This window comes from Coccomyxa subellipsoidea (genome assembly GCF_000258705.1).
Source record: "Coccomyxa subellipsoidea C-169, whole genome shotgun sequence".
Lineage (NCBI taxonomy): Eukaryota > Viridiplantae > Chlorophyta > Trebouxiophyceae > Coccomyxaceae > Coccomyxa > Coccomyxa subellipsoidea.
This window is the reverse complement of record NW_005178040.1, coordinates 427,813-445,928: the sequence shown is the minus strand read 5'-3', so window position 1 is coordinate 445,928 and position 18,116 is coordinate 427,813. Positions and strand designations below refer to the sequence as shown.

The 18,116-nt window shown below is 51.2% G+C and overlaps 2 protein-coding genes across 2 annotated transcripts; one reads left to right on the top strand and one right to left on the bottom strand.

Moving 5' to 3' along the window:
- Positions 1–81: 81 nt before the first annotated feature.
- On the bottom strand, positions 82–15,175 carry COCSUDRAFT_64793 (threonyl-tRNA synthetase; the record flags this gene model as incomplete). The annotated part of the gene is made up of 27 exons (XM_005650198.1): positions 82–163; positions 619–757; positions 966–1,069; positions 1,267–1,381; positions 1,668–1,747; positions 1,980–2,096; positions 2,664–4,071; positions 4,368–4,465; positions 4,810–4,906; positions 5,234–5,302; positions 5,580–5,666; positions 6,279–6,434; positions 7,065–7,188; positions 7,550–7,653; positions 8,092–8,289; positions 9,224–9,310; positions 9,669–9,827; positions 10,135–10,282; positions 10,548–10,663; positions 11,044–11,233; positions 11,700–11,859; positions 12,208–12,376; positions 12,739–12,927; positions 13,442–13,702; positions 14,061–14,231; positions 14,592–14,828; positions 14,981–15,175. The coding sequence occupies 21 exons, from the start codon at positions 15,173–15,175 to the stop codon at positions 3,937–3,939; spliced, it is 3,150 nt and encodes a 1,049-aa protein (XP_005650255.1). The 3' UTR covers positions 82–163; positions 619–757; positions 966–1,069; positions 1,267–1,381; positions 1,668–1,747; positions 1,980–2,096; positions 2,664–3,936.
- A 465-nt stretch (positions 15,176–15,640) lies between these two features.
- On the top strand, positions 15,641–17,672 carry COCSUDRAFT_46344 (hypothetical protein). Its single transcript, XM_005650197.1, has 6 exons — positions 15,641–15,797; positions 15,890–16,007; positions 16,105–16,229; positions 16,360–16,443; positions 16,751–16,882; positions 17,128–17,672. Exons 1-6 carry the CDS (start codon positions 15,714–15,716, stop codon positions 17,290–17,292), a joined length of 708 nt encoding a protein of 235 aa, XP_005650254.1. The 5' UTR covers positions 15,641–15,713; the 3' UTR covers positions 17,293–17,672.
- Positions 17,673–18,116: the final 444 nt, after the last annotated feature.

Sequence of the window (18,116 nt, the reverse complement as noted above, 5' to 3'; positions counted from 1 at the left end):
AGTGCTTGTGCTCAGAATGATCTCGTGCAAATTTTCAGCACCCACTGGCGCACACTGCATTGCAACTAGCAGAGAAAACCCAGAAAAACAAGAAGAAGCCATGGCGGAATATAAGCAGTGCTGCGACCCTGGCACGGAGTGGCAGGGCGAACCCACCGGGAAGGTAGGTGCGACGTGGTCCTGGTGCAGCAGTGCTTACCTTTTGCTTGGCTGTCCTACATCGGACAAAATCTCACCTTGTGTCTTCTGTTATCCATTCATGTGGCCCTGTCTTGCCCTTTGTGACTTCAGTTGATACTCGATGCGTTGATGATCTGGGCAACATATGCCAGTTGTTCAAAGCCCACAGAGCGTCGAAACCAACAGCAGCGCTTGTAATGTACCTAGTCATGGCCTTTTGCTCACTGCGACTTGGTGTGTCCAGTGCGTATCTCTTTTGGTCTAGACCAAATAGGGTACTAGCAGCCTAGGATCAGGGCAACTTTCCATTTAAAGCAGGGCATAGTGTTTAGGCTCCAAAGTAAGCGATCGAAAGGATCTTGTCGAAAATGTTCCGTTCAGCCAGGAATGCCGGGAAGATCCCCCTATTGATTTCTTGATGTTTCTGGGCCACTGCAGGTCGGCACAATAGCTACGTATGATGCATATTTTGCCGAGCCCAAGGACACTCCCAAGGCGGCTATTGTGCTCATCAGTGACATATTTGGCTGGGCCAAAAAGAACATTCGCATATTTGCCGACAAGCTTGCTGCAGCAGGTGACAGGAGCCTCACAACCTTTGTACAGATGTTTGGCTGGTGGTTGATAACAAATTGCTACATATGTTTCTCTCCTATGACTCATATCTTGGTGTTCACAAAGCCTTCAGACTTATAGTGTGTGGAACATCAGGGGCCTTGTATGCTGTACATGTGAAGGTCTTCAGGGCATCCAACATGTGTGTGGCTGCAAATTTCTGCATGCAGGCTTCGTCACAGTGGTGCCAGACTTCTTCAGGGGAAAGGCCCTCACCCCCGAGTTTGACTTCTCAAAGATTGGAGAATGGCTCGGCCAATTCCCTCAGGACAAGGTAGAATCCGGCGCCTGTGCTTCCCTGCCTGAAGCTTTCAGCCTCAATGCACGCATGCCCCTTCCTGCCATTTAAAGGAAGGCTCATACCTGCGTCAAGCAAACAGTGGCTGCCAATTGAATATAGTGCCTACAGCCCAGTGCCGACATGCTGACAGTGCAATGCAGTGTTGAAAATGCAGTGCTTCTGGTGTGCAGACGTTGGAAGAGGTCAAGAATGTGATCGGGGAGCTGAAGGAGAGTTATGGTGAGAACATCAAAGTGGGCGCTCAAGGCTTCTGCTGGGGCGGTTGCTTCACTGTCCTGCTGCTAGGTGCCCACCTTTCCTTTACTTCTTTCTTTAATTTGAAGAGGAGAGCAGTGGTTTTTCTACAAGTAACATGATTACAGACACCTGTGTCACTCAGCATCGCCAAAGACCAGGGCAGGCCATGGGGCACTTACTGTGCAAGCAATGCTTTTTGAGCAAACATGGATGTTTGGTCGACGCTACACAGCAGAGCGCTCTCCGCAAGGTCGAGTAAGGTACACTTCAAAGGAACGCTGCTAGCTCATTGGTGCTTCTAACCATGCTGAGGTGGCGGCTGTGTGCCTGACAGGCTCGGGGGATTTGGACGCGGGGGTGATTGCTCACGGGTCGCTGATAAAGCTGGAGACGGTGGAAGCTATCAAGAAGCCGGTGAGTCACAGCTGTCCCGCTTGTAGGAGTCAGCAAGTCTGCTTGGACTCGCACTTTCCAGTGATTAAGCAGAAACATTTGAGGATCATGCAATCACCCACTTCTTTTAAACTGCCTATTAAACAATAGGCAGAAGAGGTACCAAAAAGGGATACTGTGGCCCCGCCTCATCACAGCGGAATGCACGATGTGCAAGTACTGAGTGTGCTGTCACCGGTGATGCCTTCTTCAGGTTCTGTTCCTGTACTCGGCCAACGACCAACAGATCCCAGACATGATGCGCGAGAAGATCCAGGACATCCTCAAGACCAAGTCCTTCCCAGCTGAGGGCGTCTATTACCCCAAGCAGGTGAGAGGCTTTTGCATTCAGCCATTGATATATTTGATGTTGAAGTTGAATGTAAGTCATTCAATTGCTTGGTCTCCGCCTAGCAGGAGACAAAGTCAGAGAACCTTGACCCAAACTAGTTCACTGAGCCCATGCAGCTGCAGCAAGCAAGGTGCGCAGAGAGGCGGCCCTGATCCTGGGGACGCGTGTCTTTTGCCCTGCAGCAGAATAGGGTGATTGTACCTTGTTGGGGTAATATGCTTGCTCTGATCGACAAATAGGGGCAGGCAGTAACGATTATGGCACTCTGATCAGCTTTGCCTCTGATTCCCCATGCCCAGCATGCAATCTCCTTCATGGCTCAGTAGGATCTGGATCAGTGCACCTGTAGCATGTTCAGCCTTGTGCTGCAATGCTCTTACAGCCTGCTTATCCTGTGGAGCTGTTTCTGCATCCAAGCAATGCCCCTGCAGCCTGCTCAGCCTGTCCAGCAGCCTTTGCAGACAAGCAATGCTCCTGCATCCTGCTTGGCATGCTCATCATCCTTTGAAGTGTTTTGATTTGCTGACTGGTGGATCCACCCCGCAGGCGCATGGGTGGAGCTTAAGGGGAGATGACAAGGACGAGGCGGTGGCAGCCGATGCTCGCGACGCATTTGCGCGCTCTCTCAAGTGGTTCCAGGAGCACCTGTGAAGATAGTTAAGAGAGGAGAGATGCAAGAACGTACGAGGCAGTGCGAGCGCCAAGCTGAAAGAAAGAGCAACCTCACAGTGTATATGCAGTGCTATAGCATGAACTGTCTAATAGTGACATAACAGACAATTGTATCAGCAACGTTCAGCAGAAATAGCCTGGCAGGTAGAGTATAAATCTGCAGGGATAACCGCTTCTTTGACAATTCTAGAGCATCCGTGAAGCTGCTTGCACCGCTCTCAGCACCTCAGAAGAAAGCAGGAGCACTTGTGAAGCAGTGGTGGTGGCAGCTGCCAAGAAGGTCTCAAGATCACCTGTGGAAGCGGCAGGGGTTGGAGCTTCTCAGGTGGTCTCTTAGGTCGTTCACATCAAATTCTTCTTTCATAGCTTGGAAAGGGAAAAAGGCCAGGTGCATCTAGCTGCAATTGTGAGCTCTCTGGTGTGCTGAGCAAGCTCCCTTCTCCTGGCACAATCCCTCCAACAGCATTTATCCATCAAAGTTGCGCATGCAACATTCCCGCTGACTATTGTTTGCTGCGCAATCTTGTGCGGCGCCCACATGGGCAATATTTGTTATAATAAATTTTTGTGTCTCTGCCGAAGTGCTTGCCATTGCAAGCATTGGACAGATTGGACAGATGAAACAAGTTGTAAATGAATTTCTTGAATTACCAGAATCAAAGCAACACCAAATTCAAACGCACTCTTTGCAACACCACACCATGCCATAATCATTATGACGAGCAATCTGCCAACTGACTAATCTACCCAACACGATCTCGTTGCGCAGTCACTGAAACATTCAAATACATGCATGCCGGTGCACAGACCAGGCAAATCCCACAGCTGCGCTAATAAATAATTATCCAAGATGCACTCCAAGCTCTAATGTATTCATCATGTCTCTTTCCAGACATCGAATCATTGTGATTTTATGTAAAGGCATATGCACTTATTCAAAGCCCATTAATGCAGGCAATATTGCCTGTATGGCCAATTGCAAGCACATAGGCTGTCCATCAGGATGCCCAAAAAAAACAGAGCTGCAGCACCTTAAGAATTTTTGCGCCCATGTCAAGGCAATTGACTGATCACATGACACCACATTGTCTAAGTAATTTGACACCGCTATGATGGACAGGTTGACACAGCGGTGACTATGCGCTGACTAAGCGATCTCATGATTTCCCTTCACGAAGGGGTTGTCGTCGGACTGCTTCAGCTCCGAGAAGGTGTGGTTGACATGGCTGTGGCATGCCTCGTCAGCGCGCACGTTCAGCAGCAGATCGCGCATTGTGGCATCCTGTATTTACAATACAATCACTGCATTAATAATTTGAAGTTTCTTGTTCAGAAACTTTTGCAGCCAGATCAAACATTTACTGCTGTTTGTGAGACCATTATTGTGTCCCTCCAAGCCTGCTGTTCACTGGCAAAATTTCTCAGCAGCAAAAGGCTTTTCTGTACGAAGTGAACACATTGAGTGCATGGAAACCACGCTGCTGAAGAATGCCCAGCAGGCAGCGCTTCCTTTTCTGCGCAATTTTCAGTGAATGTTTGAAGAGCAATTGCTCCATAGCAGCATGCAACTGGACACACCTCGGACATCTTCCAGTAGAACTTGGCAAGGTCGGGGGCCGGCTTGTCTGCCCACTCGGGCAGCTTGCCATTGTCAATGTCTGCGATGGCGTGCGTGTCTGCATGCATGCACCAGCCTTCAGCACAACATACCCGCAGCATAGCAATCTTCAATGAGGTGTATAGGATGCATTCTGATGTCTGCTTGCATGCACCAGCCTTCAGCACACCATATACGCAGCACTTCATGTGTCAATGACGGTACTAGGATGCAGGACATCAACAAACAAATGCTTCGAATGCGTGTCCTGTTTTCCTTTGGCGCTAGTGCAAACCAGACATGCAGTCCAAGTGTTCACTGCCTCTTTTGGACTGCAGTGATTCCATCAAGAAAGAAAAACACAACGGGAAGATGTCTTTCACAATGTTCCAAGGAATGCAATATAGAAGTTGGGAGGCTCACAGGTCTTGACTGCCTCCTCTTCCAGGTAGCCGATGAAGGCGTGGCAGTGTTTGGGGCTCAGCATGTAGAAGAAGAAATACAGGTTGAAGAACACACCCTGCAAGCCAGCCAGCATCATAATCACGTTGTCAGCCTGCAGCTGCTTTTGCATGCAACACCAACAATGCAGCTCGGAAGATTGCATCGTATAATTAGGCAGGCCATGTGGGCGCTTCAGACATCGATTGTGGACCATCAGGATGCTCCACTGCAAGATCAGTACCAACAGGTGGTACTGCTCTTGCACATCTCAATAGAGACTGTGGTGCTCTAGACCTCATTCTTGGTCTGTAGAGCAGGTATAATGCTTAGTATGCCTGATCGTATAAGTAAGCAGTTTGAGGGTGCAATGCAGGTCAAAGTAGACTTCAAATATGGTCATTACCTGGGTGAGCAACACCCCCGCCCTGACCAGGGGTCCAGGCTGGCGCAGCTTCAAGAAGGTCAGCAAATGCTGCACCACACAAACCAATCACAACCATCTTTCTGGAACTGCATGCTTTGCAATTAAATTGCAAGTTCATCAGTGATCACCCAGTGCCTGCAATGCAGCCTTGCATGCATCCTTGAACCCCGCGCAACATGTGCACTCAGATCCTACTTACTTTACAGTGGAGCACTGTCCAATGTTCAGGGCAGTTTGTGGCTCCAGAGCAACGGGGAACAAACCAACAAAAAAATTGCTGATGGGCATGAAATGAATATTATTAGGGTGAAGAAGCAAGTCGCACCATGCGCTCATTCTCGGCTTCCTCGAGCAGCGTGTGGATCCAGCCGTGGTCTCTCTCCATCACTCGCAGGCTGCGCATGTGTCTCAGCTGCAGGCCACAACACAGACCACCCCTGTCAATCTGCTTGCAGCTGTCAGATGCACAGAATCATACATTTATAACGTTAAATCATGCTTTGAGACCTGGATACAGGCCCAGATAACCCTTACGCCAGTGCCTCACGATTGGAGATGCGATATAACTGGCTGAGCAGAGCCATTTTGTTTCAGACTATCCCTTTGAAGCAGCCCGTTGCTTGCAGAAGCCCCATGACAAATCAAGCCATTCCTGCCCTCATAGAAACTCAGCTGACAGCTAGGACACACGTGGGCAGTCCTCATCTGGCCAGCAGGCTGCGATCCGCCAAAATTCACCTATTTCATTTTGTACCCAACCTTTTCAAGCCCAAGCACCTGAGAAAAGTTTTTTCTAATTCAGAGTACCAAACCACAATGCACACCCCAGCGCTAGATAGTTCGGCGCATTCTCCAAGAAATTGGGGACTTGATTTTCTGCCTTTTAAACGTTTGGAGCTGTCCCAGCTCTCTATTTCGCATCATCTATCAAGGCAAAACTCCGCGGGATGATACGGGGGTTTACAAGCTACGCAGAACAAAATCCAGACACCCTTCTAAAACGAGGGAGGTTAGATTTTCTCACCATGCCGCCGACCATGCCAGGAACGCCAGCCACAGTCTCCAGGAAGACTATGCGCTGCAGCCACTTGCCCTCGTTCATGTTGGGCCCATAGCCCGTGATCTTATCAAACGACCAGCGCATGGCCGTCACCGCCCAAAAGCCTGTCTTCTCACTCCACTGCAGCATGACACACCAATGTAAGTCATGCGAGCACCTTAAAGAGACAGTCTAGAAAAACTCCTCAACGCTCCACTGCAGCGCACCCACAGATCAGGGAACACCCTCAAGAAAAGGAGTCCCCATTTGTTCCGACCATGAGCCTGTGATCTATCTCTAGTCGATGCAAGACTCCCTCGCCATTCTGTTGGGTACCGCCTGCTTCTATTCCCCTCTGCATGGCCTGACTTGTGAACCCGCACCATGTGCACAAGAGCCAACATGCAACTTTCCAGTGAACTGCAGCCCTCCCAAGGTGTTACTTTTCATGGGAACTAGAGTGGCGCTTACTTAACGATTTCCTATTCTCAACTCTAAGTCATGTGTCGAGCTCCCCAGCCCTGCTTTTGCAGCTTGACTTATATTGGGCAGGCCATAATGATGCTGTCCCGCTTTACTCAGGTGCTCCTCTAGATTGGGCAGACTGAACACCCATTGGACGTGCCCGAAGTACAGGGGATGGGGCGTATCACAATCGCCCATGTATTTGCCTGTTCAAGCAGGGCTGCACGCACCTTCTCATACGGGATGACAGAAATGAGTGATAGCCAGGCCTGCCTAGATAACATGCATATGAGGGGAGATCAGTACCTTCTCAGGGGTCTTGTGGCGGGGGTAGATGGACTCAAGGTACTCCTTGTTGTACACCGGGTGCATGAGCAAGTATGAGTCACCGGCATCCTTCGAGTCGCTGCCCGGGTGAGGTGCAATGTACCTGCACACACCAAACAGGCGCTGCCCTCTGCACCGTCCGAATGATCTGTGTCGCTGCAGTGTTAAAATTTCAAGGCTTGAAGTACAAGCACAGCCGTGTGACGTGGAGTACACAGTAAGGTAGCGCCAAGCTAATGCACAATATGAATTTCGCAGAGGGTATCCCATGTCGATCTTCTCACCCCATGCAACATGTGCATGGCCCCACACTTCTTCTGCAGAGCCATCAGCAGCACCCTTTCTGGGCTTTCAAGTAGACGCAAGAACAGAAACGCCAACGCGCCATCCAAATCCGCCGAAGAGTCAAGGAGCGCTCATCAACTTTTCAGAGAGTGATGGAGGGGCTGAGAAGAGGCACTCACCCTTCCTGGTAGGTCTTGTCTTTGGCGGTGCCGGCCTCCTCATTTATCCTCATGTGCTCATGGTGCGGCTCCTCACTCAGACTCGCCTGCTGCCAGCTCTTGCTCTGCGGCACAAGGGAAGGTCAAACCAACTTCCGTCAGGCAATGCAAAGAGCATATTCCTATTATTACACGCCATTCCTGCCAAAGGCGAGGTGCGTCTGCAGACAAGCTGCATGTAAAGATACCACAGTCCTACCCCTCGATGTACTCGCCAGATACAATCAAACCCAATAAATCAGTGCTCAATGTTTATACCGGCCCCCCCCCGCCAGCTGGGGCCTGCAGAACCAGTGTATAGCTGCGCAGAACAAGATGCAGATTGTAAAGTTCTTCAGCTTGTGCCAGCCCTTAGCCACAGAAGCTGAGAAGCCTTGGAGCGTTGTGTGCAATCCCAGTCTGACTTGCGCAAAGCCGGCTTCACCGGCTGATAGTACAGCGTCAACGAAGGCCATTCCCATGGGCTCCAGTAACTGCATTTACAGAGCTGGAGGTTTGCGCACCGAGGTGTGAAGGGGTGTGCTGAGGAGCTTGGAGGGCTGCGCTGGCGCCAGTGTAAGGTTTGAGAAGCTGCAGGCGCATGCTACTGGAGCCAGAGCGGATGCCAGGCTTGGGGCAAGTGAGGGATGCGCCGCTGTTCTGGCCAGCAGCTGACGAGCCAGCACCCCAGAGCAGCGCTGCATCGAGCTGATCATGAGCTCCTGCAAGCAGTGCACTCAACTTCAGGTGTCCACACGTCTTCAGCTCAGGTCTCAATCCTGCACCATGCAACTGCAAGAGCTGCGTCCTCGTCTGCACAGTTTAAAACACATAAAATGTGCATTTGATTCAAAATACAGCACTCCCTGCTCCTTCCAAGGTCTGAACCAAGTCCAAGATAAAACGACATCAGTCCTTCTTGACGCCTACATATCAGGATTGTTAGGCGCCATTTGCAGGATCTCTTGTAGAGGCGGAAGTAATCCTCTTCCTTCCTTTGCTTGATTTCGGTAGCGAAGTCTGTACGAGTGGAGCTTGTGGGTCCACTCACATAAACCCCGTGCTCGTCAAGTTTGAAGTGAATGAGAGGCTAAAAATCTCTCAGATATACGTGGATTAAAATTTTTAAGGCACCTGAAGAAACTGCGGGAGCGATATTGGATTTTTCACCTATGAAGAAGCGCTGTCGTACTCGATGCTCGAAAGATTGTACCTCTCCTTGTACCGGCCACGGAACAGATGGTCCACAGCAACGTTGCTATCGATTTTCCTTTAGGAGAGGTTTTTACCAACAAGGTTGATTGGTGACGTATGAATCAGTCCTTCCCTATCCTTTCTAAGATGCTACGAGAAGCCGAGGAAGGTTCCTTCCTTGCCTCAAAAGGGAACGCCAAAACCTTACATCCAGCGTGGCCGACCCACGTGCAGACATTCTCCCAGACTTAGTTTGTAGCTCAGAAACAATTACAGGAAACAAATGCTGGGAGAGAATCTTGGAAGCTAGAGTGGGCTGAATGAAAGTCATGCGGCAGTGCTAGCCAGATTTTGCTCCATGGCTGGTCCCGCGCCATTCTGCGGTGCAGCAACAATTTCTTCTGCTCCAAAGATCGAAGTGAGGCTTCGCGTGTCTTTTTCCCGCAGCAAGATCTCCTGCACCGCGTCTAGCGCATGCATGCCATGCACGATATTGTCGCGCGTGCGCACATTCACTGTTCCCTCCGCCTCCTCCTTCTCGCCAACCACCTGCTCGGGATGAACCCCAACAGAATCGGAGTCAGATGGACCAACATGACCAAAACAATGTATAATAACCTGCAGAGAACAGCCACTGTTCGTCCTCTGCAAAATTTGCTGCTGTGGGCTCTCATGGATCTATAAAGAAAAAGCACATTTCTGCAAATGGTCACATGCAGCTAAGAGCTGCGTGCCTCCTAAAGTGCCCGGCGCTCTTCTGAGACAATCACTGTGAAAGCAGCAGCAGCAGCAGCAGCAGCAGCGGCAGCCAGACCTGCTGTCTATTGGCGCTCGTGTGGCCAGTCCCAAACATGTCACCTTGCAGCAGCCCTTCAAAATGAAAGAAAGAGCGAAAGAGTGGGCGCACCAGGATGTAGTTGAACTGGGCCAGCTGCGCCTCGCGCACTTTCTTCTGCATCTTGCGGTCGCTGTCGTCCACCTCGACGTGCAGCTTGGCCGCCCTCAGCTGCGCTCGCACGCGCCGTGCATACCCCACGCTGGCCTCACTGATGGGCACCACGATCACCTGATCCACGCACAAGGTAACCAAGTCAAATGAAGTCGGCCTACAGACTCAGATTGCTGGCCATCAATGTTTGCCTTTGGCCACTCAAATGCCAGAAAAGCTTGCTGACACACAGTATCCGTATTGGCTGATCAGAGACTTCCTGGGGCTGTCTTGAAGACAGTACACAATCTGTCCTGATAAGAGGCCGTGCCTTTGCTGAGGGTCATATTGGGAATGCATGCTTTGCCCAAACAAACTTTGTGTACCCTTGTCTACCCAGCGGGCACCAGCCATCCCCTGGATGCGGGGAAGTCCTTATGCCCACCTGGCGCGGCGAGAGCCAGAGCGGCCACTTCCCGGCAAAGTTTTCGGTGAGGATGGCGAGCATGCGCTCCACAGACCCCAGGATGGCGCGGTGCACAATTACCGGCCGCTCAAACGCCTCGCTGGCACCCTTGTACTGCAGGTCAAACCTGCAATAGCACAGCCATAATTGTTCAACTGCTTGCTCCTGAATACTTTGAACGCAAGAGTTCTGCAAGTACTCTGTTGGGCGGCCAAGTGCGTGGTCTCAGTACGCCATGTATGAACAAGAAATAGCAGCACTGAAGGCTGAAGAAAGCGCGATTAACACATAATTGCTTCCTCCAGTCGAGGATTCCATAGATTCTGAGCCAGTTTCTCTATGCTTTGAGAGGATGCCTGACAGGGTGACTGCATGTGATGTTTGTGCCGCACCTGACAGGCAGCTGGAAGTCCAGCTGAATGGTGGCGCACTGGAACTTGCGCCTGAGGGCGTCAAAGACCGTAATGTCGATCTTGGGTCCGTAAAACGCTCCATCTGCCTCATTTAACTGTACGACACACAATTAGTGTCTTGTCAGTCCTGGCTCTGGACAGAAAACTGCTACTGCACATAAGGCTCATCACTGCCTCCTGTCTACAGCGCTGACATATTTGCTGCAACAAAGGATGACACTCGAGAGGTGCACGCCATCAGAGCAGGGGTAATCTCCTGATCTTTCTGTCAAGAGATCTTCCTGCAATACTCATCTGAATAGGTAGCGTGTCCATCAATGATCATATGCCATTGATCTTGAGGGCAGGGCAGCTCATACTATGGATGACAACAAGATGCTGACAAACAGTTTGCAGTTACGTTCCCTCCTATTCCTCCCATGTGCATTCACTGTATTAGTGATAATGTATCATGACACATAGATTAGTTACCCACCTCCCAGGCCTTCCCGGTGGCGTCGAGAGCCTGTGTGAGGGCAGCCTCTGCAGCGTCCCACTGCTCGAGAGTGCCCAGGTAGGAGTCCGGTCGAGTGGATAGCGCAGCCTTGTAGGTCAGCCCAAAGACTGCGTACACCTCGTCCAGCATGCGCAGGCAGCTGCTCACCTCTGACATCACTTGATCCGGCCTGCACAGAACATAATATCATCTTAGTCAGTTGTTCACTACAATGCCAGCCCTCCTAAAGATGGATCATAAGGATGCCACTCAGCCGATAGGGCCGCCAGAGGGGTTGCAAAGGCACAGAGCTCCGCATTTGTCTGACAGGTGATGAGCACTGATCAGATGCTGCAGGCTGTCTGCTGCAGACCTTGAGTTGTGCTCTGAGCCCAGTTGGATTGCAGTTATTTTCTGCCTTGGAGTATTGGGGCTGCCCAGGGGACTCTAAATTAGTAAACTGGTTTAGAGTCTACTAAAAACTGTTAAGAGAAGGGCTGACCCAACCAGCACCCACCACCAAATCGAGGTCCCAATTGGCAACCGCTGGGATGGGCGTCCCTCACGCGAAACTGATGCTATGGGCAGCCAGAATTCCAGTCATTTCACCACAGGTGATGCCAGGTATTCAAAGAAGATAAATTCAGTGCGAGCACCTGCAGAAGACGTGCGCATCGTCCTGCTGGAAGCGCCGGACGCGCGTGAGGCCTTGGAGCGCGCCGCTGAACTCGTTGCGGTGCAGCACGCCAAAGTCAGCCATGCGGATGGGAAGCTCGCGGTAGCTGCGCAGCCGGTGCCCGAACATCAAGCAGTGCCCTGCGCGCGCATGCAAAGACATATTGTGAGTCATGCCGTCTTTGCATGCGCGCAACCCCGCTGTGTGCAGCTGAAAGCCTGTCTAGCAATCCGCTGCGGGAGTGCATCTAACTGAGCTGTTTGGCATACATGTTGACGAAATTAAGAGGAAAACACCGCGGTCAGCATGCAAATAGGGAACTTGAACTTGAGCGTTGCAGCCGTGGGTGATGGCAAGACGCTGGGTACATGGCACTTGACCAGAGCTCCCATTTCATCCTACCCTCTTTTGAATTATGCAAGCAGTGGCAGTGTCACAATCTATGGACACTGACCAAACGAGATACGAGGGCGGCAGAGAGGCGTCACCTGGGCAGTTCATGGGCTTGAGGCCAAACTGCTGCTCCTCGATGTCGACGAGGAACATGTTGTCCTTGTAGTGGTCGGCGTGGCCGCTACGCTCCCACAGCTCAAAGTTGTACAGGTTGGGCGTCACCACCTCCTCGTACTCATACTCCCAGTACTTCTCACGTATCAACTGCGCATCAAAAGCATGTAACAGTTACTAATTCGTTATACTCACCCTTTTTTGAATGAGTCATGCGCAACTGTTGGTGCCTAGCTGTGCTCACCAACTCTCCTTCCCAGTCAAATTAGCCATGGCATCAGTGTGCTCAGGGGCTAGTAGTCATAAGATGCTTCATGCATCGTTTCTTGCCAATCAGTTTCTCTATATCGGAGGAGTGCTGACACACAAGCTTTTTATCAGATGCATGTTCATGACCGTGACGGGCTGCTAAGCTTTTTGGTGCTGCTACAACTCCCAAGGCCAACCGGAGGAGTACATTTCTGAGCACAGTTTAAGACAGAAACCCAAGTACAGCTTGGTGTGGCGCACACCTCAACAAGGTTGTTGTAGATGCGGGCGCCGTTTGGCTGGAAGAAGCATGAGCCGGGGGAGAGGCGGTCGAAGAAGAAGAGCTCCTGCTGCACACCGATGGCGCGGTGGTCGCGCTTGCGAGCCTCCTCCATGCGGTGCTGGTAGTCCTTCATCGACGCCGCGTCCGGGAACGTTATACCGTACACCCTCTGCATGGCCAGGACAATGTTATAAATACCTGGTATCAGACAGCATAGATAATGGGTTGGGTCCGGGAACTTTACACCGTACACCCTCCGCGCGCTTACACATACCTCTCGATATAAGTCTAAAGTTCTACATACCAGTAATTTCCCAGTGTTATCACCGGCGCTATCCCATGCACCCTCTGCGGCGCCCAGCACAGCTCTAAGATGCCTTTCGTGGCACTCAACAAGCAAATTATGTCTTATGAGTGACACACATGAAGGAAAGTGGGCCACCCTATGATCTTCATGAGTTCACCGCATGTGTTGAGCTTTTCCTGACACCAGCATATGCCCTGAACTGCAGCCGCTGCTATGCGCAAGAACAGAGCATGAACATCAAGGAACCAGCGACAAGACTGACCAGTTCCTGGAGGCTTCCCTCAAATGAGCACCATTCCAAGCTTATAAGAAGATGCGGATATTCTGGCATCAAATGAATACGCACGCAGATCTTTGTCAAGAAAACTGAGGTCACCTGCAGCGGCTCCCGATTGACGTTTGCGCGCCAGAATGCGCGGTTCATGGCTGAAACGGCCGAGGCTCTGAGCAGCCCGGTGTTGGGCAGGTGGGGGCCGTGGCACAGGTCGACCATGGGGCCACAGCGGTACAAAGAGATGGTGGCGTCCTGTGGAAGGCCCCGGATGATCTCCTCCTTGAAGGGATTCTCCGCAAACATGCTCAGTGCCTCGTCCCGTGTCACCTCCACCCGCTCAAAGTCCTGCCTCTCCTTCACGATCTGCATGCGGCGCAGTAATCAATATTTCGTTGGCTCAATTCATAGAGTTTTTAAAGATACTATAACATGTGCCTCCCTCAGATCCCAACATGCACCAGCTATAAGGCGCATGTGTAAGTTGCTCAGAGACACAAACGATGTTTGCACGGGGGTGCTTGATGCCTCATTTGCTCAAATGTAAGAAGACCCAGATGGGTTGCTTTCCCATGCCCCAGCTGGCACAGCAGCTTGGAAAATTCATCCTCTGTACCCGGGCACACAAGCCCCCAGGAAAATCAGCCCAGGATCTTGGAAATATCGCTGAGGTTTTCTCAAGTGTTTCTAAGTGCAGGGCAAATGCACAGCAGCAGGACTGCACCTCCTCGATTCGCTTCTCCAGGATAGGCCGATCAGCCTCGGTGAGAGTACGGTCGCCCAGATAGCAGTCATAGTAGAAGCCCTCCTCCAGAGCTGGGCCAATGGTCAGCTTGGCGCCAAAACAGGACTCCAGCGCCTCGCCCAACACATGCGCGCTCGAGTGCCAGAACGTCTGCATTTGCACAGAACACAATGATCTCACTCACTGCCAAAGTAAGTAGATGAGGAGATATGGAGCAAATGGTGGAAATGGAACCCTCTTTTGGCAATCTTGAAAAGTTGAACCAATAGTGTCGACCATGGAAGAACTTCTTCTTCCTCCTGCTGCTTTGCTTGCCCGGCAAAGCCTTGCAGCATTAAACGGCTCTTTTGAATTTGACACAAAAAAGTGGATGATTACTGTAGCATCGTACAAAATGGTGTCCATGTCACAGAATGCACAAGGTCCCAAAGGTGGCTCCAGGTGTTGCATAAGTAAGCACTATGCCGCAGAAATAAATGGAGTGTGCTGTTCTCTTGGATATCTGTGTACCTCTTTGCCATCAGGGTCCTCAAAGGTCAGGATCTGCAGCTGGCAGTCCCCATCCAGCGGCCTGAAAATGTCATACACCTCCCCATCCACTTTGGCAGCCAGGGCCTTCTTTGCCAGGCTCCTGGAGAGCGTGCCAACGATATCTTGAGGCGTTGTCACGCCCTTCACTCCCTCTCGCGTCGTGCCGTCCGGCAGAGTCACTCGGATTGGCACGTTCTCTGCCTTTGCCTTTTCCACCTGCATGACGGATATCTACTCACACTTGACGTGAGCAACACAATATGCAACATCCACCCAGCTTGTGACACCACTATTTCCTCCTGGCAGGAGTAGATATAGGTGCAGGCATAGTTATAAGGGATGTCAGTGGCGAAAGAAATGGCACTTACTGCTTCAACTTCCCGGTTCTTGTACTGGTCGAAGAGGTCTATCCTGCGTTTCACGTAGTCCTGAAGCGCCTGTGCCTCCTCTTCATGACTCCTGACAGCTTCTGCCTGTGCAGTTGCAGCTGTCGAAGCTGTGGTCATGCTGCGACCGCTGGGGCCAGCTTCAGGCCTGCTGATCAGAGAACGTCCGTCCCGCATCGGGAGATAGTCTCCGCAGCATGAACAGCCTCTACCAGGAGCATCTGCCAACAGATCTCCTCCAAAGCCTGACTGGTATGGCCTCCATGCCTGGACTGCTGGCAGTATCGATCGACCTCTCTGCACTCTGTGAGAAGGTTCACTGTGTTCCTGACTTCCTCGTGGTGCAGCAGAGGACGTAATGAAGGAACGCGAAATCCCAGAACGCTGTCTGCCTAGTAAACAATGCCGAAAGCTGAGCCTCAAAGTGGCCTGCCTGAAAGGAAGGCACATATGGCCCAGCATGGAATGCGATTGCTGCGCAATTGCGCCGTCCATGAGCACAGATTAACAGAAATGCTGAGACGCGATGCAGCATCGCGGAGTTCAAAGTGCTGTGTCAGGCCACAAACACATGCACTCTCGGCACATTATCTTCTTTTAATGTGAATGGCTTTGACCACTTACTGTTGCAGAGAATATGCAGTAGTGTTGTTCCTGATTCAAAATATTGTGTCGCACTACACATTCAGGTATTGTCATCGTTTGGGAGAGGAAGATGATCGCCAATGGGTCACTCACAGAAATTCCTTCTGCTCAATATATTGGATCAAACACAAGGCTGCACTTCAAACGTCTGAGGGTGAGCTTTGACTGGAAAGATTACATGTCGACTCAGTCCGACGAGTGGACTTTCTCTTTTCTGGGAATGACGAGATCCATGGTATGCTGCAGGTCTGTTGTAAAGCTCAATGTGCCAATGGGAATGATGTCAACTCCGTTAGCGTTGCACTAGGCAGAAGAAACGTCCTGGTACTTCCTGCTGCCGCATCGTTGGTGTCCCTATTCGCAGGTACCTCCCCTTCAAATCTATCGGAATCACCCCGCTTTCCAAGGCACAAACCAGCAACAAGGGGAAACCCCGCTAAGAGGATTATTTTACTGTGCAGGAAGTCGACCTGCTCGCGCCAATATCGTACAGGACCTGGCGAAGGGGTTTGTGAGGCCAGACCTGGCATCTGAGGAGGCCACCGTGGTCATGATGGATGCCAGGGGGACACTCTATGAGCTGAAGGTGAGACCAAATCCACGCTCTGCTTGGGAAGAAATGCCAAAAGCTCTGCCTCCTGCCTTCGGAAGTCACAAGTGCCATGCATGCATGCTAATGAAAGCAAGTTTTACAATGTGCTCCATTTGGATACCAGGAGCTGGCGGGGACCTCAATGGATAGCCAGGAGAGGTTCAAAGCGCGGCGGCTGCTCCCAGGCATGGCCAAACGCCTGCGCGAGGCAAGTGGTGTTTTTAGTTCCTTGACCATGTAGTCGTCTCCCACAGCATGGGCTGGGCGTGAAGGACAAAGCAAATTCACTGCTACATTGGCTATGAAGAGCTGCTGAGCCAGTGTTCATAGAACGGATGATTGCGTGAAGCGCTTGTGGAGGGGTGCTAAGTGAGCATTATGGTGACTGATATCTGGGTTGAGTTATGTGCACTGGTAAGGAATGTCAGCCTGTTGCCTGTCAGCAGTAGGCTTCATGACAGCCTGCTCACAAGAACATTGGTAATGTTCTGATGGGTCGGGGCTGCAAATTGCAGGTGGGCGTGGCAGCGCCGGTGTTGGCGGCTCTGGTGAGGGGGGCGCAGAAGGAGAGCGTTGTATCAGAGATGTACGGTGGAGCCGGTGGCGAGCGAGCAGCCACTGATGAAGTGTACTCTGCCATTGGAGATGTGCGTAATTACTGTGATCTGTCTTGCCTATATTTGCATGTGCAGATGATCAGTGTATTTCCTGCAGGGCAGCAGCCAGCTCACTGCACAGAAAAGGAGTGCTGAGCACAGATGATTGCCGTGCCCTTATGTCAGAGGACATCCATGGCAATAAGGGCTTGCTACACTGACCAGCGGATGTTGTCCCTTTCCTTTCTGCACCTAAGGGCGGTTATAGAGTCTAAAAGAAATTGGTTTTTTTGCAGATCGTGACAATCAGTGGGCGGACGATCAGGAAAGAGGCGCAGGCATCTCCCGAGCTGGCAGAGTCAGCCATCAGGAAGATCGAGGACCTGCTAGCCAGCCTGCCCCAGGAGGTTGTGGAAAAGGCAAAGGAGCTGCGTGCGCAGAGGAGAGTCAACACCGCTTGACTTGGCATTGCTGAGATTTTTTACTGCAATTTTTGGGCCATGCCGGCAACAATTTTTTGTCATTGGGAGAGGAAATTTTTGTCTTTGAGTGATGATATCTGTCGATCTGTCTAAAGTAGATGAAATTCTGAGTGGGTCCGTCCTTTAGAGAGGGACCTTTTTTTTCTGGGATCTTAGCTTGGACAACTTTGGAGAAATTCGGTGGTTTGATTTCAGCAAGCACCGATAAACACAATCCTAGGTTGTGGGGACATGGAAAGGCGTTACAGAGCATGCAACTCTTGCCACTTTGAAGCGTACACGGATTTCAATGGACTGAGGGCCTTGGGCATCGAAAGTACTTCACTCATGGGTTTCCACTTGTCAGCTAGTTCTCAATCAATGGCGCCACAGACATTCCCAACCATCTGGAGATGTAGCATCCTCATGCATTGCAGGCAACAGTCATGCATCAAGGTCAAGGCATGCATCTTCACTCCTTCTATCCTGCCAGCCTGATACTATCTTAACCACCCATATGGCCTGCACTTCCTTATGCAAAAAATTAGTCATCTAGAACAGAGCACGCGCAGACTGCAGGCTCCTGAGCGCAACGAGTGCCATGCTGCCACGGGCGCCCATCCTGGGTGCTCGGAAGGTCGGCTGCACTGCAGGCCGCATCGCTGGCAGCCTGCAAGCCACATGATCTCCAGTCATTGACCCCCTCGTGAAAAGAGCGTAGAGCAAAGTTATGACAGCCCTGACTTCTTTTCCTTCCCATCCCAAAGATATGGCTTTCAAACTTTGGCAGGACTCCACAATATTGGTCATTTTGTGCCCAATAT